The sequence below is a fragment of the Caretta caretta genome, chromosome 23 (genome assembly GCF_965140235.1).
Source record: "Caretta caretta isolate rCarCar2 chromosome 23, rCarCar1.hap1, whole genome shotgun sequence".
NCBI classification, from domain to species: Eukaryota; Metazoa; Chordata; order Testudines; family Cheloniidae; genus Caretta; species Caretta caretta.
This window is the reverse complement of record NC_134228.1, coordinates 14,934,206-14,957,681: the sequence shown is the minus strand read 5'-3', so window position 1 is coordinate 14,957,681 and position 23,476 is coordinate 14,934,206. Positions and strand designations below refer to the sequence as shown.

General features: G+C 67.0%; 2 protein-coding genes across 7 annotated transcripts in view; both read left to right on the top strand.

Annotated features, from left to right (window-relative positions):
• Nucleotides 1-125: 125 nt before the first annotated feature.
• On the top strand, nt 126-12,337 carry PHF8 (PHD finger protein 8). The gene is made up of 21 exons (XM_048833022.2): nt 126-691; nt 1,479-1,564; nt 1,716-1,833; nt 2,376-2,536; nt 2,827-2,968; nt 3,203-3,389; nt 3,478-3,640; nt 3,881-3,968; nt 4,223-4,329; nt 4,420-4,511; nt 4,855-4,944; nt 5,366-5,599; nt 5,823-5,920; nt 8,934-9,109; nt 9,204-9,289; nt 9,394-9,518; nt 9,751-10,016; nt 10,257-10,352; nt 10,620-10,729; nt 11,090-11,480; nt 11,663-12,337. Exons 1-21 carry the CDS (start codon nt 594-596, stop codon nt 11,749-11,751), a joined length of 3,003 nt encoding a protein of 1,000 aa, XP_048688979.2. The 5' UTR covers nt 126-593; the 3' UTR covers nt 11,752-12,337.
• Nucleotides 12,338-14,298: 1,961 nt separating this feature from the next.
• The window catches only part of HUWE1 (HECT, UBA and WWE domain containing E3 ubiquitin protein ligase 1), a 60,250-nt gene continuing 51,072 nt past the window's right edge, over nt 14,299-23,476 (top strand). For 5 of the 6 annotated variants that reach the window (XM_048833001.2, XM_075122562.1, XM_048832999.2 and 2 more), the window contains exons 1-2: nt 15,035-15,159; nt 18,374-18,518. The gene's annotated coding sequence lies outside the window, so the exon portion shown is untranslated. Of the gene's footprint in view, nt 14,382-15,034; nt 15,160-18,373; nt 18,519-23,476 lie in introns of those variants that run through there. The other variant, XM_048832996.2, reaches the window with a different exon arrangement.

Below are 23,476 nucleotides of genomic sequence, written 5' to 3'. Positions count from 1 at the left end.
GCTGATGGGCCCAGCCGTTTCCCCGGACAACATGGCTTCCGCACCCAGCCAGGCCACTCCCAAGATGGCCGCGTCGCCCGGCCGTGGCCTGGGCCGCTCCCAAGATGGCGCCGGGGCCCCTCCCCGTGTTTTGAATAAACTTTATTGGGAGGCCGGAGCCGGAGCAGGATCCTGGGGCCTGGCCAGGCCGAGGGGGACCGGACCGGGCCTGGAGAGACCCCCCGCGGGGTCTGGGCGCGGGAGGCGGGGAGACCCCCGGGCTGCAGGAGGGAGGCCCCCCGCTCTAGGCCACAGGGAGGGGCTGTGGGGTGACCTCGGGGGGTGCAGGGGGCGGGGAGACCCCCCCCGGGCTCAGGCTCGCTTGGGGGTCAGTGGCCGCAGGGCAGGGCACCCCGAGGGGGCACGTGCTCTTTTGGGGTGCCGCGGGGACCCCACTTGACCCCTAGGGTTTTTTGGGGGGTCGGGACTGATTTGGGGGGACCCCGGGGGTGTCCGCCCCCCTGGGCTGGGCTCTGGCAGGGGCGCGGGGCCCCCCACGTCCCCTGCCCCCCGGCTGGTCCTGAGGGGGCGTCAGTCCTTTGTGGGGGGCAGCCATGGCCTCGGTGCCCGTCTACTGCCTCTGCCGCCTGCCCTACGACGTGACCCGCTTCATGATCGAGTGCGACACCTGCCAGGACTGGTTCCACGGCAGGTGGGGCGGGGGCCGGGCCGGGCTGGGGGGCTGGCTCGGGGGCGGGGGCCTGTCCCCTCTGCGGGGTGCCGGCTCCGGGCCGGGCCGGGGGGCAGGGTGGCTCGGGGGTGGCATGTCCCCTCTGGGGGGCCGGGCCGGGGGGCAGGCTGGCTCGGGGGGTGGCATGTCCCCTCTGGGGGGCCGGGCCGGGGGGCAGGCTGGCTCGGGGGGCCTGTCCCCTCTGGGGGGCCGGGGGGCAGGCTGGCTCGGGGGGGGGCGGGGTCCTGTCCCCTCTGGGGGGCCGGGCCGGGGGGCAGGGTGGCTCGGGGGTGGCATGTCCCCTCTGGGGGGCCGGGGGGCAGGCTGGCTCGGGGGGGGGCGGGGGCCTGTCCCCTCTGGGGGGCCGGGCCGGGGGGCAGGGTGGCTCGGGGGTGGCATGTCCCCTCTGGGGGGCTGGGCCGGGGGGCAGGCTGGCTCGGGGGGGGGCGGGGGCCTGTCCCCTCTGGGGGGCCGGGCCGGGGGGCAGGCTGGCTCGGGGGGGGGGGGGGCCTGTCCCCTCTGGGGTCCGGGCCGGGGGGCAGGCTGGCTCGGGGGGGGGGGGGCCTGTCCCCTCTCGGGGGTGCCGGGGCCGGGCCGGGGGGCAGGCTGGCTCGGGGGGGCCTGTCCCTTCTGGGGGGCCGGCTCCGGGCCGGGCCGGAGGGCAGGCTGGCTCGGGGGGGTGGGGCGGGGGGCCTGTCCCCTCTGGGGGGCCGGTCTGGGTCGGGGGCTGAGCGGTGGGCAGCGGGTAAGCGACTCTCTGTCTCCCCAGCTGCGTCGGGGTGGAAGAGGACGCGGCCGCCGACATCGACCTGTATCACTGCCCCAACTGCCAGCTGGCGCATGGCCCCTCCGTCAGTGAGTAGCCCGAACCCGCCCGCCGTGGGCCGGGGCAGCCGGGCAAGGGGCTGGGACAGGCTTCGGCCCCTAGGCTGGGGGTGGCTGCCTCGGGGGTGGGGGGGATCTTCTCCCTCCCCTGGTTGATCTCCCTTGACGGGGTCTCCTGCAGTGAAGCGGCGCCGTGGGCCCCCGAAGCAGCAGGACGCGGGGCTGAGAGAGGCGGGTGCCGCGGTGCGGACGGGCAGTGCCCAGTTCATAAGGGAGCTTCGGGCCCGGACGTTCCCCAGGTGAGAGGGATGGTGGAGGGCACCGTGGGGCTGGCAGTCAGGGCCGGGCGCTGGGAGGTGCCGGAGGGCTGGGCAGGGGGGCCTGTCCCCTGGCAGGGCTGGGCGGTGTCATGGGGCTGGGTAGGGGGTGCTCACCCCTGGTAGGGCTGGGTGCTGGGGAGGCTGGGTAGGGGGCACTCACCCCTGGCAGTCAGAGCTGGACACTTGGAGATTTCTCAAGCTGTCAGCGCCTGTCTCCAGGACCTTGGTTTAATTCTAGGCCACCGTCCCTAAATCTCACGTCAGCACCAGGCGAGCCATCCCTACGCAGTGTTATGTGTGGCTGTTCCCAGCCGCCCCGCCCCAGAGGTGCCTGCATCTCAACACCGGGCAAGTCATCCCTGTCCGATGTTCTATGCAGCTGTTCCCAGTTGCTCCGCCCCAGAGGCGGCTGCATCTCAGTGCCGGGGGAGTCATCCCCATGCAGTGCTATGTACGGCTGTTCCCAGCCGCTGCGCCCCAGAGGTGGCTGCACCTTGCTGACTCTCCCTCCCGCCCGGCAGCGCGGACGAGGTGATCCTGAAGCCCAGTGGGGCGCAGCTGACGGTCGAGTTCCTGGAGGAGAACAGCTTCAGTGTCCCCATCCTGGTGCTGAAGAAGGACGGGCTGGGCATGACGCTGCCCCCCCCGTCCTTCACCGTGCGGGACATTGAGCACTACGTGGGTAAGGCCGGGCCAAGGGGCTGCCAGTGCTGGGAACAGCCCTGGGTGTGCGTGTGGGGCAGGGGGTGGTAAGGGTCCATAGCTGGCGTTTCAGGGGGGCCATGGCTGGGTGTGGGGAGTCAGGGGGCTGTGGCGGGGGCCCATAGCTGGCTTGGAGGCAGTGGGGGTCCAGGGGGCCGTGGCTGGCTGGAGGTTCAGGGGGCTGTGTCGGGGGCCCATAGCTGGCTTGGGGGCCGTGGGGGGGCCCATAGCTGGCATGGGGGCCGGTCGCTCTCACCCTGCGCCCCCCAGGGCCCGACAAAGAGATCGACGTGATCGACGTGAGCCGCCAGGCCGACTGCCGCATGCACCTGGGCGACTTCGTCGGCTGTTTCTGTGCCGCCCGGCGGGACAAGGTGCTGAACGTCATCAGCCTGGAGTTCTCCGAGAGCCGGTCAGTGGGGGCTGGGGCGGGGGGGGGGGGGGGGCTGGAGGGGAAGGGGGGCTGGGGCAGGGGGAAGCCAGGGGAGAGCGTATTACCTGTATTGTCTCCCGGACGCCGGGGTCCCGCGGGCGGGCAGCCGGGCCGGCCCCCCCTCCCGGACGCCGGGATCCCGCGGGCGGGCAGCCGGGCCGGCCCCCCCTCCCGGACGCCGGGGTCCCGCGGGCTGACGGCTCTGCCCCCCAGGCTGTCCAACCTGGTGGAGACCCCGAAGATCGTGCGGAAGCTGTCGTGGGTGGAGAACCTGTGGCCGGGCGAGTCGGTGTTCGAGCGGCCGAGCGTGCAGAAGTACTGTCTGATGGGCATGCAGGGCAGCTACACCGACTTCCACATCGACTTCGGGGGCACCTCCGTCTGGTACCACGTGCTGTGGGTACGGGCCGGGCGGGACCAGGCGGGGGGGCGGTGGGGGGTGGGCGCAGGGACCCCCCACTCACTGTTCGTCCCCCCCCTCCCCGAAGGGCGAGAAGATTTTCTACCTGGTGCGGCCCAGCCCAGCCAACCTGGCCCGGTTCGAGGCCTGGAGCAGCTCGTCCAACCAGAGCGAGACGTTCTTCGGGGACCAGGCCGAACGCTGCTACCGATGCCCCCTGCGCCAGGGCCAGACGCTCTTCATCCCCACGGGTACCCCCTGCCCCCCGCGGGTACCCCATCCCCACCGCTCCCGGTGCTCCCTGCGCCAGGGCCAGACGCTCTTCATCCCCGCGGGTACCCCTCTTCCTCCCCCTCGTGGGTACCCCCAGTCCCATTCATCCCCACGGGTTCCCGCCACCCCCTCCTGCTCCCATACCGTCGGTCCCCGATCCCCCATTGCCCCTCTCCAGGGCCGGGTTCCCCCGGAGTCTGACCCCGCTCTGTCCCCAGGCTGGATCCATGCCGTGCTGACCCCCGTCGACTGCCTGGCCTTCGGGGGCAACTTCCTGCATAGCCTCAACATCGAGATGCAGCTCAAGTGAGTGTCGGGGGCGCCGGAGACTCCCAGCCCCGCCCCAGGGACCTGGACCCTGCCGGGAGTGGGGCTTGGTGCAAAGCACTCTGGGAAATAGCCCACAAACGGGGTGGGCGTCCCCAGGCTGTGTTATGTGTGGCTGTTCCCCAGCTGCTCCGCCCCAGAGGTGGCTGCATCTCCGCGCGGGGTGAGCCGTCCCCATGCGGCTGTTCCAGAGGTGTCCCAGCCCAACCTGGCCTGGTTGTCTCCTCCCGCAGGGCCTACGAGATCGAGAAGCGGCTGAGCACGGCCGATCTCTTCAGGTTTCCCAACTTTGAAACCATTTGCTGGTACGTCGGCAAACACCTGCTAGACATCTTCCGAGGTGAGCGGGGCCAGGGGGCATCTGAGGTCAGAGGGGCCGGGGGGGCCCAACCCATCCCCTGAGTCTTACCTGTGCCTCTCGCCCCCCCAGGCCTGCGGGAGAACCGCCGACACCCGGCCGCCTACCTGGTCCACGGAGCGAAAGCTCTGAACACGGCGTTCCGCGCCTGGACCCGCAAAGAGGCAAGTGGGTCTGATCAGGGGGGGCCGGGAGCAATCCCCGGCTGGGCGGAGCTGGAGAGAGGCGAACGCTGTGTTACAAGGAGCTGTCGTGCCCCACCCCAGCGTCAGCCGCATCTCAGGGCTCTCGGGGGGACGTTGGACTTACAGAGGCACCTGCTCTGGGCTGTGTCTGTTCAACAGCTGTCACTGTGTTAGCTCGACGCTCAGCCCCCCCAGGTCCCCCCCCATCCACCCCCCGCAGCGCACGCCCTCGCAGGGACCCCTTCGTCCGACGGGACTCCTGGCCTCCCAAACCTGACCAGGCCCGAGCGCCCCTAGTAACACCCCCCCACCCCACCCTCAGGTGCTGGAGGAGCACGAAGACGAAATCCCCGGCTCCGTGCGTCCTGCACAGCTCATCAAAGACCTGGCCAAGGAAATCCGTCTGGTCGAGGTGAGGGGCAGTCCTGGAGCGAGGGGGCCCCGTGGGGCAAGGGCCACTGGGCAGGGGGCGGTCTCCCCTGGCACTTGGGGCTGGGCACTGGGGGGCAGGGGCTCTCCCCTGACAAGTGGGACTGGGTGCTGTGGGGCGGGGGCCAGGCACCGGGTCTCCCCTGGTAGGTGGGACTTGGTGCTGTGGGGTGGGGGCCAGGCAGGGCTGAGAGCTGTGGGGCAGGTGGTGGGGGGGAAGGAGGGAGGTCTCCCCTGGCAAGTGGGACTGGGCACTGTGAGGCAGGTGGTGGGGGGGCGGGAAGGGGGTCTCCCTGGTAGGTGAGGGGGCACTGGGGGGGGCAAGCAGGGCTGGGCACTGGGGGGCAGGCGGGGGGTCTCTCCCAGTAGGCAGGGCCGGGGTGGGGGGATTGAAGCCCTCCCAGGATATCTTTCAGCAGAACATCGGGAAGACGGGCAGCCCCTTCGGGGTGCAGCGGGGCCCTCCCCCTGGTGCCAGGAGGGGGGACCAAAGCCCCCAGGAGCCGGGCCGGAGGGGAGGGTGGAAGGGGCGCGAGGGCCCAGCTGCCAGCGCCCCCACGAGGCTGGACTTGGAGCTGCTGGACACGCGCACGGAGCCGCCGCTGTTGGAAAGCGCCGAGAGCCCCCACGAGGAGGAGGTGATGGCGGGGGCTGGGCGGGGGGCTGGGGGGCACCGTGGGGCGGGGGGCTGGGGGGCGCCGTGGGGCAGAGGGGCTGGGCAGGGGCCTCGATCTCCTCGCCGGGCAAGCCGTCTCTGGGCAGCGTGGTGTGCGGCTGTTCCTAGCGGCCCCACCCTAGAGGGGGCTGCGTCCCCCTCAGCCCGGCCCCCCGTTGCTGAGCCCCTCTCCCCTCCCTTGGCAGTTTGACGTTCCCAGCTCCAGCCTGGAGGAGACGGACGCGGATTCGGAGGTGGCCGAAGGGGAGCTCACCTTGGTGCTGGCCGACGGGCGGCCCGTGCAGTGAGTGGGGCTGGGTGGATGTCAGGGGGCGGGCGGAGAGTTGGGGTTGGGTAGGGGGTGCTGCAGGGTGGGAAATGGGGCAGGAGGCGCTGGGGAGTGGGGCGGGGGGCTGGCAGGGGGTGCTGCAGTTCGGGGGGCTGGCAGCGGGCGCTGGGGAGCGGGGCGGGGGGCTGGCAGGGGGTGCTGCGGGGCGGGGGGCTGGCAGGGGGTGGTTCGGGGGGCTGGCAGCGGGCGCTGGGGAGCGGGGCGGGGGGCTGGCAGGGGGTGCTGCGGGGCGGGGGGCTGGCAGGGGGTGGTTCGGGGGGCTGGCAGTGGGCACTGGGGAGCAGGGTGGGGGGCTGGCAGGGGGTGCTGCGGTTCGGGGGGCTGGGAGGGGGTGGTTCGGGGGGCTGGCAGTGGGCACTGGGGAGCAGGGTGGGGGGCTGGCAGGGGGTGCTGCGGTTCGGGGGGCTGGGAGCGGAGCGGGGGGCTGGCAGGGGGTGCTGCGGGGCGGGGGGCTGGCAGGGGGTGGTTCGGGGGGCTGGCAGTGGGCACTGGGGAGCAGGGTGGGGGGCTGGCAGGGGGTGCTGCGGTTCGGGGGGCTGGGAGCGGAGCGGGGCGGGGGGCTGGCAGGGGGTGCTGCGGTTCGGGGGGCTGGCAGCTGGGAGCGGAGCGGGGCGGGGGGCTGGCAGGGGATGGTTCGGGGGGCTGGCAGTGGGCACTGGGGAGCAGGGTGGGGGGCTGGCAGGGGGTGCTGCGGTTCGGGGGGCTGGCAGCTGGGAGCGGAGCGGGGCGGGGGGCTGGCAGGGGGTGGTTCAGGGGGCTGGCAGCGGGCGCTGGGGAGTGGGGCGGGGGGCTGGCAGGGGGTGCTGCGGTTCGGGGGGCTGGCAGGGGGTGGTTCGGGGGGCTGGCAGTGGGCACTGGGGAGCGGGGTGGGGGGCTGGCAGGGGGTGCTGCGGTTCGGGGGGCTGGGAGCGGAGCGGGGCGGGGGGCTGGCAGGGGGTGGTTCGGGGGGCTGGCAGTGGGCGCTGGGGAGCGGGGTGGGGGGCTGGCAGGGGGTGCTGCGGTTCGGGGGGCTGGGAGCGGAGCGGGGCGGGGGGCTGGCAGGGGGTGCTGCAGTTCGGGGGGCTGGCAGCGGGCGCTGGGGAGCGGGGCGGGGGGCTGGCAGGGGGTGCTGCGGTTCGGGGGGCTGGGAGCGGAGCGGGGCGGGGGGCTGGCAGGGGGTGGTTCGGGGGGCTGGCAGTGGGCACTGGGGAGCGGGGTGGGGGGCTGGCAGGGGGTGCTGCGGTTCGGGGGGCTGGGAGCGGAGCGGGGGGCTGGCAGGGGGTGCTGCAGTTCGGGGGGCTGGCAGCGGGCGCTGGGGAGCGGGGCGGGGGGCTGGCAGGGGGTGCTGCGGTTCGGGGGGCTGGGAGCGGAGCGGGGCGGGGGGCTGGCAGGGGGTGCTGCAGTTCGGGGGGCTGGCAGCGGGCGCTGGGGAGCGGGGCGGGGGGCTGGCAGGGGGTGCTGCGGTTCAGGGGGCTGGCAGCGGGCGCTGGGGAGCAGGGTGGGGGGCTGGCAGGGGGTGCTGCGGTTCGGGGGGCTGGCAGCTGGGAGCGGAGCGGGGCGGGGGGCTGGCAGGGGGTGGTTCGGGGGGCTGGCAGCGGGCGCTGGGGAGCGGGGCGGGGGGCTGGCAGGGGGTGCTGCGGTTCGGGGGGCTGGGAGCGGAGTGGGGCGGGGGGCTGGCAGGGGGTGCTGCAGTTCGGGGGGCTGGCAGCGGGCGCTGGGGAGCGGGGCGGGGGGCTGGCAGGGGGTGCTGCGGTTCAGGGGGCTGGCAGCGGGCGCTGGGGAGCAGGGTGGGGGGCTGGCAGGGGGTGCTGCGGTTCGGGGGGCTGGCAGCTGGGAGCGGAGCGGGGCGGGGGGCTGGCAGGGGGTGGTTCGGGGGGCTGGCAGCGGGCGCTGGGGAGCGGGGCGGGGGGCTGGCAGGGGGTGCTGCGGTTCGGGGGGCTGGCAGCTGGGAGCGGAGCGGGGCAGGGGGCTGGCAGGGGGTGGTTCGGGGGGCTGGCAGCGGGCGCTGGGGAGCGGGGCGGGGGGCTGGCAGGGGGTGCTGCGGTTCGGGGGGCTGGCAGCTGGGAGCGGAGCGGGGCGGGGGGCTGGCAGGGGGTGGTTCGGGGGGCTGGCAGCGGGCGCTGGGGAGCGGGGCGGGGGGCTGGCAGGGGGTGCTGCGGTTCGGGGGGCTGGCAGCTGGGAGCGGAGCGGAGCGGGGCGGGGGGCTGGCAGGGGGTGGTTCGGGGGGCTGGGGAGCGGGGCGGGGGGCTGGCAGGGGGTGCTGCGGTTCAGGGGGCTGGCAGCGGGCGCTGGGGAGCAGGGTGGGGGGCTGGCAGGGGGTGCTGCGGTTCGGGGGGCTGGCAGCTGGGAGCGGAGCGGGGCGGGGGGCTGGCAGGGGGTGGTTCGGGGGGCTGGCAGCGGGCGCTGGGGAGCGGGGCGGGGGGCTGGCAGGGGGTGCTGCGGTTCGGGGGGCTGGCAGCTGGGAGCGGAGCGGGGCGGGGGGCTGGCAGGGGGTGGTTCGGGGGGCTGGCAGCGGGCGCTGGGGAGCGGGGCGGGGGGCTGGCAGGGGGTGGTTCGGGGGGCTGGCAGCGGGCGCTGGGGAGCGGGGCGGGGGGCTGGCAGGGGGTGGTTCGGGGGGCTGGCAGCGGGCGCTGGGGAGCGGGGCGGGGGGCTGGCAGGGGGTGGTTCGGGGGGCTGGCAGCTGGGAGCGGAGCAGGGCGGGGGGCTGGCAGGGGGTGGTTCGGGGGGCTGGCGGGGGGCTGGCAGGGGGTGCTGCGGTTCGGGGGGCTGGCAGCTGGGAGCGGAGCGGGGCGGGGGGCTGGCAGGGGGTGGTTCGGGGGGCTGGCAGCGGGGCGGGGGGCTGGCAGGGGGTGCTGCGGTTCGGGGGGCTGGCAGGGGGGGCTGGCAGGGCAGGCAGCGGGGCAGGGGCCGGTAGGGGAGCTCTGGGAGGGGCTGTGGGGAGCAGGGTGGGGGGCCGGCTGGGGTCTCTGACCTGCTCTCCCCCCGGCAGGACGAAGCGGGCCAGGGCCTCAGGGCGCCGGCGGCCCCGCCCCTCCCGCTCCCCGTCGCCCCCCAGCTCGCCGGGCGCCCCAGGGCTGGACCTGGACTCAGAGGAGGATTTGCAGATCGACGAGGCGCCGCCCCACAAGGACCGGCGGGGCCCAGCGGCCCCCAGGAGACTGGCCAGTAGGTCACTGCCCTCCCCGCCCCACAGCCCCCCCCCCGGCTCGGCAGCCCCCCCGGGCCGTTCGGTGAGTGGCTCTGCCGTTCTCTTTCCCAGAATTCCCCAGGAAGCTGCCAAGGGCCAAACCCTGTTCTGACCCCAACCGCGTGCGGGAGCCTGGGGAGGTCGAGTTCGACATCGAGGTAAAGGGGTGATGAGCAGGGGGGCTGGGAGGCCGGGAGCGGGGGGCTGTGGAGCAGGGGGCTGCACTTTGCGGGGCGCCCCACGTCTCTCTGCTCCCCCCCAGGAGGATTACACCACGGAGGAGGAGGGCGGCTCAGGGGCTGAGGGGCCGGGGGGCAGCGCGGCCGGGATCCTCGACCTGCTGAAGGCCAGTCGCCAGGTGGGGGGGCCCCACTACGACGAGCTGAGGTGAGACGCGCTGGGGGCTGAGTGGGGGGAGGGGAGGGCACTGGGTGTCGCTGGGGGGGGAGGGGAGGGCACTGGGTGTCACTGGGGGGACGCTGTGCCAAGGGGAGGGGGGTGTCACTTGGGGGGACGCTGTGCCAAGGGGAGGGGAGGGTGCTGGGCGTCACCGGGGGGGTGCTGTGCCAGGGGGAGGGGGATCCCACCCCCACTAACCCTCCCCCCGCCCCCCCCCCAGCGACGCGCCGGCCTCGCCCAGCACGCAGGAGGCGATCCAGGGCATGCTCAGCATGGCCAACCTGCAGGCCGCCGGCTCCTCGCCCAGCCGCCCGGCCTGGTGGGTCCCAGGCCACGAGCGGGGCTGGGCGGGCGGGTCGGGCAGCAAGCGCCCCCGCAGGAGACCCCCGAAGCGGGCGGCCGCCCACAGCACGGACAGCGAGGGCGAGACGGGCAGCCTGGACGAGCAGGAGAGCCTGGGCACCTGCTTCAAGGACGCCGAGTTTAGTGAGTGCCAGGCCAGGGGGCAGGAATGGGGCAGGGGCCTCTCCCCTCCCCAGGGCCGGATGGGGCGCCGGCTCCCACCCGACCACAGGGCAGGGACTGGTGGGCTCAGGGGGGCGGGAATGGGGCAGGGGCCTGTCCCCTCTGGGGGGCGCCGGCTCTCATCCGGCCCTGGGGAGGGGGCTGGCTGGGTCAGGGGTATGGGGGCCCCCCAACTTACCCACTGCCTCCCCTGCCCCACAGTTTACCCCTCTCTTGAGTCGGACGAGGACGATCCAGCCTTGAAATCGCTACCAAAGAAGAAGAAATGTACGGATGACGCCCCCTGGAGCCCGAAAGGTAATGGAACCCAGGCGTCCGGGCTGTGACTCCCCTCACCTGGCGGTTAGAGCAGGGGGCTGGGAGCCAGGACGCCTGGGTTCTCTCCCTAGCTCTGGGAGGGGAGTGGGGGCTGGCGGTTATAGCAGGGGCCTGGGAGCCAGGACACCTGGGTTCTCTCCCCAGCTCTGGGTGGGGAGCAGGGGGGCCTGGGTCCTGCCTGGTTACCCGCGGGCACGAGACGCCCCCGGGCCGAGAACTCTGCAGTACCTTGTCTGCTCCCCCCAGCCCGGGTGACCCCGACGCTGCCCCGCCAGGACCGGCCTGTGCGGGAGGGGACCCGAGTGGCGTCTGTCGAGACGGGGCTGGCGGCTGCCGCGGCCAAGCTGGCCCAGCAGGTAATGGCCTCGCGGGGCCGGGGCTGGGCAGCGGGCACGCTCTGTGGGCAGACGGAGGGGGAGGTAGGCGGCACTGTGCTGGGGAGGACAGGCGGGGGACTGCTGGGGGTCGCTGTGGCGTGGGGGGCAGGCGGAGGGCACTGTGTCATGGGGAACAGGTGGTGGGGAGCACCATGCCGTGGGGGGCAGGTGGGGGAGGGTGCTGGGGGTCGCTGTGGCGTGGGGGGCAGGCGGAGGGCACTGTGTCATGGGGAACAGGTGGTGGGTAGGTGGGGGAGGGTGCTGGGGGTTGCTGTGCTGTGGGGGGCAGGCAGGGGGCGGTTCCCCGTCCCCCTCCCCACCCCGCGCTCCGTCCCCCAGGAACACCAGCGGCTGCAGCGGAGGAAGAGTCAGGCCAAGAGAAGGGCCCCGTCCCCCAAGGAGCCGGAGCCGGAGCCGGAGCCGGAGCCGGAGCCCGACCCCGAGCCGGAGCCGGAGCCGGAGCCGGAGCCAGAAGCAGAGCCGGAAGCAGAGCCAGAGCCGGAGGCGCCCGCTGGGCCAGACGGTGCCCCCAGGGCAGCTCCGGCGCCCCCCACCCCTGAGCCCAAGGCGGAGCCTTTTGCCGGCAGCCTGGCTGACCACGAGTACACGGCCCGGCCCAGCGTCTTCGGCATGGCCCAGCTCAGCCGCGGCACCACCCCCATGGCCCCTGGCGTCTTCCTGTCCCAGCGCCGCCCCTCCGCCGGCGCCCCCGGCACCCCGCCCGCTCAGGGTAAGCCGTGGGGAGCGCTGGGGGCCAGGACGCCTGGGCTCTCTCCCCAGCTCTGGGAGGGGAGTGGGGTTTGGGGGCTGGGGGAGCCAGGACACCTGGGTTCCATGGTGGGGCTGTTGGTATCTCGTGTGGGTGGGGGAGGGATCCGTCCAGCTCCCCTAACCCTCCGCTCTGCCCCCCAGGAAAGCGCCCCAAGAAGGGGCTGGCCACGGCTAAGCAACGGCTCGGCCGCATCCTCAAGATCCATCGCAACGGGAAGCTGCTTCTCTGAGCCCCATGGAGCTGGGGGGGGGGCAGCATGGATCACCGCTTCCCCCCCACCCCCGGACTCCACCCCCCCATGGACCTGCACAGGGGAGGGGCTTCCCTGGTGCCTCCAACGATTGGCTGCTGTGTCCTGGTAGCCCCACCCCCAGCCCCCAAACGCTCCCTCCCCCTTTGGGTCTGATTGGTCTCTTCTGCCCTGGTGGGGGGGCTCTTGGGAACCTGGCTTGAGTGCCCCCCCACCCTCCTTTGGAAGGTATCCAGACTTCACCCCATTCCCTGCCCCAATTTTTGGGGTCCCCCGGCCTCCCTTCCCCACAGCAGGACAGGCCCAGGGAGGGAGGAGGCTGGGGGACCCTGAGCCCACACAGCCTCTCCCCAGCACTGGGGGAATGACTCCCCCCATTGCCGCCATCAGGAGTGCAGCTGGCCCATGGGGGTAGCGGGAGGGGGACTGTGGTAGAAGGTCCCTGTTCTGCCCCCCACACCAGGGGTCCGAGGCTCCCCAGGACTGTGGGGGTTCGGGCCCAGCCGGGGCTTGCGCCAGACATTTTATATCCAGGGTTAGAATAAAAATCTGTTAGTTCCGCTCATCTCTGGGAGACCCCCGTCTCTTAACTGCGGCCCCCCCGTCATTCGGCCCCCCTGTGCTGAACAGGCCCCCCCTCCTTCCTGCAGCCCCCCCGCCACATGGACCCCCAGCGTGGGGTGACATCACGTCAGGTGCTGCCAAGACACCCCTCGACTGAGATTGGAGCCCCCATCCTGCCAGGCGCTGCACAGACCCCGACCAACAACAGAGCCTCCCAGGCCAGCCCCCCCACTCTACAGAGGGGCTCTGTGCTCCCCACGCCAGCCCCCCTCAACACACAGGCTGTGTGTCTTGCATACCAGCCCCCCCCCACTCCCCTCAGGCACTCTGTGCCCCCCCCTTCCTCCCAGGGGTTGTACCCCCCCCACGAGCCCCTGCCTCCCCACAGGGCCTCTCTATCCCCCCTACCAGCCCCCTTCCCCCAGGGGCTCTGTGCACCCCACAGCATCTCCCCAGGGGGCTCTGTGCCCCCCCACCAGCCCCTCCTCCCCCCAGGGCCTCTCTGTCCCCCATACCAGCCCCCTCCCCCCGGGGGCTCTGTGCCCCCTCACCAGCTCCCCCTCCCCCCAGGGCCTCTCTATCCCTCATACCATCCCCCCTCCCCCTAGGAGCTCTGTGCACCCCCCAGCATCTTCCCCACTCTCTCCAGGGGGCTCTGTGCCCCCCCACCAGCCCCTCCTCCCCCCAGGGCCTCTCTATCCCCCATACCATCCCCCCTCCCCCTAGGAGCTCTGTGCACCCCCCAGCATCTTCCCCACTCTCCCCAGGGGGCTCTGTGCCCCCTACCAGCCCCTCCTCCCCCCAGGGCCTCTCTATCCCCCATACCATCCCCCCTCCCCCTAGGGGCTCTGTGCACCCCCCAGCATCTTCCCCACTCTCTCCAGGGGGCTCTGTGCCCCCTACCAGCCCCTCCTCCCTCCAGGGCCTCTCTATCCCCCATACCATCCCCCCTCCCCCTAGGGGCTCTGTGCACCCCCCAGCATCTTCCCCACTCTCTCCAGGGGGCTCTGTGCCCCCTACCAGCCCCTCCTCCCCCCAGGGCCTCTCTATCCCCCATACCATCCCCCCTCCCCCTAGGGGCTCTGTGCACCCCCCAGCATCTTCCCCACTCTCCCCAGGGGGCTCTGTGCCCCCTACCAGCCCCTCCTCCCTCCAGGGCCTCTCTATCCCCCATACCATCCCCCCTCCCCCTAGGGGCTCTGTGCACCCCACAGCATCTCCCCCACTCTCCCCAGGGGGCTCTGTGCCCCCTACCAGCCCCTCCTCCCTCCAGGGCCTCTCTATCCCTCATACCATCCCCCCTCCCCCTAGGGGCTCTGTGCACCCCCCAGCATCTCCCCCACTCTCCCCAGGGGGCTCTGTGTCTCCCATATCAGCCCCCCCACTCTCCCCAGGGGGCTCTGTGCCCCCTACCAGCCTCTCCTCCCCCCAGGGCCTCTCTATCCCCCATACCATCCCCCCTCCCCCCAGGGGCTCTGTGCACCCCACAGCATCTCCCCCCAGGGGCTCTGTGCCCCCCATACCAGCCCCCTCCCCCCAGGGCCTCTCTATCCCCCATACCATCCCCCCTCCCCCCAGGGGCTCTGTGCACCCCACAGCATCTCCCCCCAGGGGCTCTGTGCCCCCCATACCAGCCCCCTCCCCCCAGGGGCTCTGCCCCGCCATTAGCCTGGGGGGCCATGTGACATGACCGCACGGGGGAGGGACGAGGCTCGCTCAGGCCCCGCCCTCGCGTGTCCGCCTGGAGCCGGCTCAATAAAGTTACATTTGTCTCAAGAATGTCTGGGATTCGGCCTTAGCAGCGAGGTCTCGCGAGACTCGGGATCTAAGGCGGAAGATCGTCGTCAGAGATCTCGCGAGAGTTGAGAGTGGGCGAGACAGCTTCCTGAGATCTCGCGTGATTAGAAATGTCCTTGGAGGAAGCGCGATAGCGTCGCTGGTCGGAGCTCTCGCGTGGTTTCCTCTCATCGCGATACTTCACGTCGGCTCTTGTCTAGCCACCCAGGCGCAGCCGGCCGTTCTCGCCCCCTGTCGCCTTGGAGACGGTGAGTTCTCGCGCGATTTCCCCTCAGGGCTCCCATCGCCTTCGAGCTCCTGGGACGGCGGGGGGGGGGGTTCATTCCCCCCCCCGACTTCTCGCGAGTTTTCTCGTTTTCTTACAGACTGGGGAGTGAGTTCTCGCGAGGATCCGTCTCCAGTTATCGCGCGATTTTCTTACTGGGCCGAAGGTAGTTTAGTCTCATGGGGAGGGCGGGACCAAAGCGAGATCTGCGGCCTCAAGTCTCGTGAGATCTCGCCTCCACTTTATTCCGGGCCGTAAGCGGTTAAAGTGATGAGTCTCACGACCCCTGCGAGATTTTCACCATCACGTCTCGCGGGATTTTATACTGAGCAGGCGGCCTCGCGGTGAATTCTGCTCCCCGAACTATCGCGAGATTTCGCTCGTCCCTTCTCGCTCCGAGGATCGCTACCCCGGCATTGAATGCGTACGGGAACCGTCAAGGTCTCGCGAGATCTCGGTCCTCCATTCTTGCGGGAAAGCTCTGCGGCGAAGTCTCACGTGAACTGTCGCCTGAACTCTCGCGAGCTCTGTCCCGCTCTGCTCCAGCGCGGTGAAGTCACTCCCGCCAAGTCTCGCGGGATCTGCCCCACTCCGTTCTCGCGGGAGAGAGTGGTCGGAGCTTCTCTCGCGGGATCCCGTCCCTGGGCGGTAGGCAGGGAGTTCTCGCGGGATCTGCCTGCTGGGCTGAGGCTCGGGTCTGCTATTAAGATGGCGGCGGCGGGAGGCGGCTGGGCCTGGCACTGACCCCGCGCCCGGAGCAGGTACCGCCGGGGCCGGGGAGGGACCCGCCTGCGCTGGGCCCTACTCCTCGTGGGGGGCGTCCCTCCGCCGTCCCCCCTCATATCTCCCCCCGGCCGTGGGTCCTGACCCCCCGCCCCCCATATATCCCGCCCCCCGGCCGTGGGTCCTCCACCCCATATATTCCTCCCCCTCGCCCGGCCGTGGGTCCTGCCCCCCATATACCCCCCCTCGCCCGGCCGTGGGTCCTGCCCCCCATATATCATCCCCCCCCGCCCCGGCCGTGGGTCCTGCCCCCCATATGCCCCCCCCGGCCCGGCCGTGGGTCCTGCCCCCCATATATCATCCCCCCCGGCCCGGCCGTGGGTCCTGCCCCCATTCCCCCTGCCGCCCCCCCATATATCCCCCCGGCTGTGGATCCTGCCACACCCCCATATATTCCCCCCCCTGGCCGTGGGTCCTGCCCCCCATATATTCCCCCCCGGCCGTGGGGGTCTGCCCCCCATCCGCCCCCGCCGCCTGCCCATATATCCCCCCCGGCCGTGGGTCCTGCCCCCCATCTCTCCCCGCTGCCCCCCCTCATATCCCCGTGGCCGGGGGTCGTGCCCCCCGCTGCCCTCCCTCATATCCCCCCTGCCACTCCACTAACCAGGGACCTGCCCCCCATAATATCACCCTTATTCCGCCATGGGTCCTACGTCGCCCCAGCCAGGGCCTATCCCCCCTGTCATGGTTCCTGCCCCTGTCATATCCCCCTACCTTGCTAGGCCGCCTCCCTGCCCCCCCCCCCGGACCTGCCCCCCACAGGGACAGAGGGGAGACCTGACCCCTGCTGGGAGATGTGGAGCGCTGCCCCCACCGCTGCCACAGGAGAGAGGGGACTCTGCTTCCCATGGAGACCTGTGCCCTCAGACTGTGATCTGCCCCCCTCCATGAGAGAGGAGATTCTCTCCCATGCTCTGACAGAGACCTGCTTTTCCACTCCCCATAGAGCTCTCACCCCCAGCAAGCCCTGCCTCTCTTCTCCCCCCCCTTCCCATAGAGACCTGCCCCCACAGGGAAGAACCCATTTTCCTTTGAGAGATCATTCCCCCCACCAGCAAGCCTGCCCCTCTCTTACCACCCCCTGGACAGGGACCTTCCCCTCCTCCCCACAGAGACACCCCCCCCCAGCCTGATCTGCACCATTCTTTCATAGACCACTGCCCTTCTCCCATCCCCATTGGGCAGGGACCTCCCCCTTCCCCCCCCCCCAGATCTGTGCAGGATGGGTTCCCCCTGCCCATGAGGGTCCATCTCGCACCATTCCGTGCCTGGCTTCCCCACTCCCCTGAAAACTGTCAGTCCCCCAAAGTCTGTCATTTCCGCTTCCTGGGCAGTGAACTTGCTACCTTCCACAGGGTCTTTGCCCTGGAACCCCTCCTCCCATGAGGACCCCTGTCTCCCTCCTTGCAGGGTATTTGCCCCAGTTCCCCTCAACTCCATAACAGAGCTTCCATACCCCATGAAACCTGGAAGGCTTTGAAGGGGCACGGATGACCCCCAAAGGCAGGGGATGATGGAGGGAGTGAAGAGCTCAAAGGGGGACCCCTGAAGCTAGTGTAGGGGGACGACACTAGCTGAGTCTTGCCCAAAGGGGGAGTTATTTTGGCAGGTGCCGCTGCGGTAGGGAGATGTGAAAGGGTGGGTCAGGGAGGTCTCCCTGATTTCTTTGGGTGTGTGGGGAAATGGTGCCCCGCCTCAAGGTTTGGGTGGGAAGCCCACCAGGAAGCTTTGTAATTGGGGAAATCCCTCCTCTCCCAGCTGGTAGAGGTGCTCTGGGGCTCCCCCCGTCCCAGGCCAAGCTGTAGAAATCTCTCCGGAGGAGGACCTGGAGCTGGCAGTTCTTCCCACCCTTGCATGTGGGGCGAAGCTGCAGAACCTCCCAATTCTGGGTCTAAATTGAAGTGGCGGCTCAGGGGGAGACTTTTCTCCATTTTCTCTCCTCCCGCCTGCCCCACACACCTTTTTGCCCTGAGCGGAGCCCCAGCTTTGCCTGGACCCACGCCTGGGCTCTGCTCTGGATCTAGCCATGCTAGGTGAGCAGGGAAGCCTAGCATGGGGGCGGGGATTGTTCTAGCACCGCAGGGCTGCCCATGCTCATCCTGTAGCTGCCAAAAGTTGGGTCTGCCGCGGCCAAGCCCTGATCAGCTTTGAGCCCAGCCGGCCTCTCCCTGCTGCTGGCTTTCAGCACGGTTTGGGGGTGACCAACTGCGTAGTGTGTGGTGTGCAGAGGTGGGAGACTCCCTGTAAATAACCGTAGAGTCTACGTTAAGGCAGGATACTTGTTGGGTGACTAGGGCTTGGCTGGCTCTTAATTGTTTTGTTTGCATGTATAACAGCACTCAGTGCTTTTCTCGGGGGGCTGATGTGGTGTGTGAAGCAAATCTGTCTAGGGTGGGGGTAAGATTAGCTCACAATGTCCCTTTCTGTGTAACGCAGACCAGGGAATTTCACCCCCTGATTTCCTGCTTTGTAGCAGGTGAGAACATAAGACAGGCCAGAGTGGTGCAGAGCAATGGTCCATCCAGCCCAGTATCCCATCTCCTGCAGTGGCCAGGCCCAGCGCTTCAGGGCAGCGTACAGAACAGGGCAGTTTTGGAAAGACCCCCCCCCCAGCATCTTCCCCTCCCAGTTTCTGGCCGTCAGAGAGTTGGGCTGTCCCAAGCGTCCCTGACTGTCTTGGCTAATAACTTCATGGAGGATAGATCCATCGATGGGGCTGCCCAGTTCTTTTTGGACCCCAGTGATCTACTTTTGGGCTTCACAAGTGTGGTGGCCATGGGTTCCACAGGTTAACAGTGTGGAGTGTGTGAGAAGAGGCACTTCCCCTTGTTTTGTATGGGAGCTGCTGCGTATGAATGTTATCAGATAACTCCTGGGTTTTGTATGGAGGGAAGGGTAAATACCACATCTAGGTTCACTCTTTCGACGCCAGGCAGGGATACCGTAGGGCGAATACGATGGTATTGCAGGTACCCCACTTGGCTTCCTGTCTGCTGTTAAGTTGCTTTGACTTGTCCCCCAATATATTGCCCAATTCGCCTGCTAGGGATGTATCTGCTCTTTACCCTGTATAACACAATACCTGGGTCTCCATGGTCTGGCCTCTGCCCCGTGCCCATTCTGGGGTCTCGGTAGATTCTGCCCCACCTGCCCCCAATGCCAGGTCTCACACGTGTCTCTGGTTCCTCCTAGGCCCTCAGTTAGTCTGGTCGAAGTGGATTAGAGTGGCTGCGAAAACCGGAAGGTGTTTCCCTTGGCCGGCTGGGGCGAAGCGTGGGTGCTGGATTAGTGATTTGGACAGCAGACCGGACTGAGCATGGACTGGCTGTGATTCCAGGTGGGTGTCCGTGCACCTCTGGTGCTCACCTCTGTCAGCTAGCGGTGATTCTGGCTTGTTGGTGACCTAGCTGGGCTTTTTTGCTCTGGCAGCGATCCCTAGCTGTGGTTGCGTATCGATGGTGAGAGGATGGAGACGGCGACCCACGCCGCTGAAGCTCCTCTGATGAGGGGCCATAAGGGTCCACGGTGAACTGGCTAACACCGCAGCCGGCAGGTGTGTTCTCTCTGGGTTGATCTTTATTCTGAGGGGGCGCCCCCCTCAAGGGCAGGGAGGCTGCCTGTGTGCTGGGGCCCGCACGGATGTGCGGTGAGAATGCCCCTATCCCAAGGTGTTGGTGGGAGGGGAAACTGAGGCACATCTGAGCTCACAACAAGGCAGAGCTAGGCATGGAGCTCTGGCCTCCAGACAGTGCTCTGTCTCATGTTGCAGAGAGGGCGCCTGGTGGCTGAAGGTGAGGAGGTTCTGGCTCTGAAAGCCCTGGAGCCAGTTCTGATACTGGCCAGGGCATCCACCCTCTCTGAAAGATAAGGCTTCTGCTCACCAGTCCCCTGGTGATGTGCTTGGAGATCCTCGCATGGAATATGTGCTGAAGGTGGTGGGTGTTAAGTAAGTTCTTCTGGGGTTTTCAGAGCCTTATGCGTTCTCTCTCTGGGCAGAGGTGAGGTGGAGTGGGTTAGTGGAGGTGGCAGGGCTGGGCGCCAGGACTCTGGGGTTCCATGGGTTTTGGACACCTAGGTTCTTCCCAAATTCCCAGCCTACAGCAGCATGGAAAGTTGCCTGATTAAGTCCAGTTAGCTTCAGGTGAGGTGGCACCCGATGTGATGCAGTGGAATTGTGTGTCTGAGCTCTGGGTCTTGGCTCAGTCCCAGGGTTTCCGCCCTAGAAATGTCCCAGGTTCATTCCCTGGGACTGTCGGCCTGCTCAGCGCCTGGAATTGCAGGGAGGTGCTTACGGGCTCCCCTTGGTATTGCTACATTGCCTTAAGAACATTGATTTGGTCGCTGTGTAGTGAAGGGAGTGTGTCTAATGGTTAGCACAGGGCCTTGATAGCTGTCCTCCTGCAAGGGAGACTGAGTGGTCTGATGCCCCAATACCTGTGGGATGACCCCCAACTCTGGTCTGAGTGCTGCTGGTGTGAAGTACTGGGTGTCAGGTCTCCTGGGTTCTTTCTGCAACTCCGGGAGCGGAGTGGTGTTTAGTGGTTAGAACAGCGAGGCTGGGAGCCAGGACTCCTGGGTTCTTTCCCTAGCTCTGGGAGAAGGGTGGGGTCCAGTGGCAAGAGCAGGGGGATGGGGTGGGGCTGGGAGCCAGAATTCCTGGGTTCTGTTTCCAGTTCTGCCACTGACTGTGACCTCTGTCAAGTCACCTAACTTTCTGGTGCCTTTCACTAGTCAGGACCCAGAGGACAGCACGTAGAGGGTGTGTACTGCCAGGTTAGATGTTTTAGGTTCAAGTGACGATCCTTTCTGTAAGAGTTCAGACCAGCATGACTCCATTTCAGTCCCTGAGCCAAGTCCAGCAATACCATTCACGCCGCCTGTATGTGCACTGTCTGCAGCACCCCTCTGCTTTGCCCTGTGATCTGGAATGGGTGTCAGACCCGGTGCGAAGAGCCGATTTAGCGGCATTCTCCAGCCTCTTGGCTTGTCTGTGGGCTTGGGGTTAGCCCTGTGGGGGAGCTATCGTTTTTCTTTGAAAAAAGGCTGATTCAGACGGCTTGACGTACCGATTAAAATGCAGCGTCACTATGGAATCCCATATTTAGCCTTGTGAATCAAACAGAGTTGAAAGAACCTTTTCCACTTCAACTCCCCCTGCTTTGGCATGCCTGTGAGTAACGGCGAGCCGGTCCTGGAGGCAGGCTCACTCAACGGAGCTGTGCCAGAACTGGAAACCGCTAGCCCTCCGGGCATTGTCCACTGTCGGCTGATGGGAGATTCAGGGTAACTGAGTCCACTATGCCATTTTTTCCAGTCTCTTAAAAGCCTGCATCTTAGAGAACCATGAAACTGATTGGAGCAAGGATCAGAGCCTGCAGGTAGTCATTGGGAGTGTGGGGGGTGTGTGTTTATAGAGATGCACTAGACTGGCTTTGTGTCCTGCTGTCTGACACAGTTCCTCAGCAATAGCTAAGTGGTGGCTGCGTGGCCAGATAAATAGGACATCTCTGGTGGAACCAATTCTGCCCTGGATCCTTCAGAGACTCTTAATCGGATGTGTGTCATAATGGCAGAGTTACTAAAACTTGCTCCACTTGTTGCCTGGCTCACTGGAGCAATTTTCCAGATGAGCCAGCGAGTTGAAGTGAGTGGCTGGGTGTATTCCCAACCCCTGCCTCGTTAAAGTATTGGCAGATTTCTCCTCTCGAACCAAGCATGCTGCTTCTGTTGTGGAGGACAAGAGCCCCGGCCAGAAATGTGTGACTGTGCCTTTCAACCTCTGCCGTTTAAGGGTGTGCTTCCGAAGAGCTGGCCTCGCTGCTAAAGCCTGCAGCCTTCCATGTACTGCTGTCACTACGTCTAGAACCTGTGCAGAGTAAATCGCTCTGGGGTAGAGAGATCACTGGTCAGAGGATCTCCGCGCTTTCCGTGTCTCAAACTTCTGCCTGTTTAATCAGTGGGGAAACTGAGGCTTGGAGGTAGTGACTTGTGTGTGGTCCCACCTTGTCAGTGACAGGAATAGAGGGGGCACAGAACCCCCAGGAGTCCTGGCACTCAGGCGGGCGTTGTACTTGACAGAGGTAGCCGGTTCTTCCCGGGGAGGTCTTGGGTGAGCAAAGAGAATCCGACTGGAATATTATAAAGGAGCCTGATGTGACCCTGATCGACTCCTCTTAACGAGCAGTCAGGCACACTGGCCCCGTTCTCTTTCTCACCCAGGATGCTTCATCCTGTTGCTTGTTAGACACTAAAGGGGATTAAAGTTTATTGGGTGTGTTTAAGCACCAGTGTGGAGCTACAGCACAGTGTGATCCATGTCTAAGTACCTTCATCACAGGCTTGAGTACGAAGCCCCTTCTAGTGGTGAGACGATTGGAAGCTAAAGCCAGCCAAACTCAAATGGCAAATGAGGCGCCTGTCTCTAAAAGAGAAGATGGTTTACTCTTGGGACACACTTCCCGGGGATGGAGATGGAGGCTCCCATCCAGACTGCCTACCTTCTGGGACATGCTTTTGCCAAACACAAGTTGTCGGGCTCCACCCCGGGGGGAACTGGTGAAATTCTCTGGCCTGTGTTAGCCAGGAGGTTAGGCTTGGATGATCCCTTCTGGCCTTGGAATGGTAAGTTACAAACTTCAGGGGCCACTGTCCAACTGAAATCATGCCAGTTAAAACACTTTGCTGATCATGCACCTGTCCCCCTGCCTTTGCAGGTCCCCATGCCCCCAGCTGGCCCCTCTTTCACTGGGAAAGCTCAGAACAAATGAGGGCTAACGGCGAAGCTGATGGTACAAAGCTAGAGCTTTACAAAGTGAACCAAAGAGCCTGTTTCTCCCGTTGATCATAGGTGGAGTTAGTAGGCAGGGAAAACTATTAGACATTCGTGGAGAATGGAGGTGGTGCCCCATCAAGGAGCCTCTCTGGACTATAGATCAGGCTAGTGCAGTGTCTTCGCCTGTTAGTTTCGCATGGATGCACCAAGCCGTGGGGTGTTGACTGTAGGGGGGCAAATGTTATACACACCCAGTTTCCTCTTGGAGGTCAGCGTTCGACAACAAGTGCTTTCATTTCCATCTAGAACAGCAGCTGCGTAGTGAGGGACAAGAAGCGCGGAGGTGGGAGGCAGGACTCCTGGCTTCTGCTGCTGCCTCTGCCTTGCTGGTTTCACGTCTGTGTGTGTTTTCCTTTCCCCGGCCTTTGTTGAGCTGTAAGGCAGCGAGCAGCCTCCGTACAGCACCTGGCAAGGGGAAGGCGCTTGTGCGGAGCACTACAGGAGCGATGGTTGCTGTCGGGCAGGAGGCGAGAAATGGACTAGCGCGCGCTGAGGGCTACCGTGTGGCTGATGGATGGCTATCATTGGAGCTGTTAGTGGCAAGGCTGAAACTGGGAAGCTAGCGAGGCAGGCGTGGGGAATGTTTTACATGTGCCAGGGAGTCCCAGCTGCTAAAGTGGGGGTGCACCTACGCTGGGTACATTAAAAAACCTGCAGAGACGGGGCTGCATCACTGGGAGGTTGCGTCTAGGTCTGGTGCCCCAGTGGATCTAGAATGACGCTGGGAAAACGAGGAGAGGGTTTGGAAAAGAACCACGGGGGCCGTCCAAGGTTCGCGTGGTAAACAACTGAAGTAGCTTTATGGAAGTGAAGGTTAAGAGGTGACTTAACCACAGCCTGGGGAGAAGAGATGGGACCTCAGACAGCTCTTGGATCTCACCCAGGAGGCAGGTTGAGATCGCTGGCTTGGTAGCTGATCCGCGATGGATGAAAGTCAGGAGTAAGCTGGCTGGCCGTTGGGACAGACCTGTGCAGGGATGTGGTAAGAGTGTCTCCATCACGCAGGTCTTCAGTCGAGACTGGGTGTATTTGTAAGAGGGATGTTTGTTCAACTGCAGTTTGTTGAGCTCAGCACAGGGGTCCTTTGGTCTCACTGTACAAGAGATCGGACTAGATCTACGGTTCCTTTCTAGCCTTAACACTTCCGAGGGGATGGCTCCCTTTAGAAGGGCAGGAACTGGTTGGGTGGATTCGGAACGTTTGGCCTGTGATCCCACAAGACCGGCACCTCCACTGCCTGTCCAAGATCTCCTAGCTAGCTCAGCAGTGGGACAGGGCCTGTAACTGGAGGCTAACAATGTCCTTCAAGACCTGGAGTGAAGGCGTTCAGTGACAATCCGTAGGTCTCTCTTTCCGGCTCTGCTTTTCACAGGTGGGCCGTGTTGGGCCGGAATGTCTCTGGTTGGATCTTGGCTCAAAGGGCTCCCTCATCCTTACCGTCGGGTGACTTGTGCTCACACTGT

What these genes read in the sequence shown, in the direction of transcription:
- PHF8 (XM_048833022.2), top strand. Translation starts at nt 594, where the DNA reads ATGGCCTCGGTGCCCGTCTACTGCCTCTGCCGCCTGCCCTACGACGTG. An exon ending in AGGAAATCCGTCTGGTCGAG is followed by an intron (nt 4,945 to 5,365) that starts GTGAGGGGCAGT and finishes AAGCCCTCCCAG; the next exon opens with GATATCTTTCAGCAGAACAT. An exon ending in CGGCCAAGCTGGCCCAGCAG is followed by an intron (nt 10,730 to 11,089) that starts GTAATGGCCTCG and finishes TCCGTCCCCCAG; the next exon opens with GAACACCAGCGGCTGCAGCG.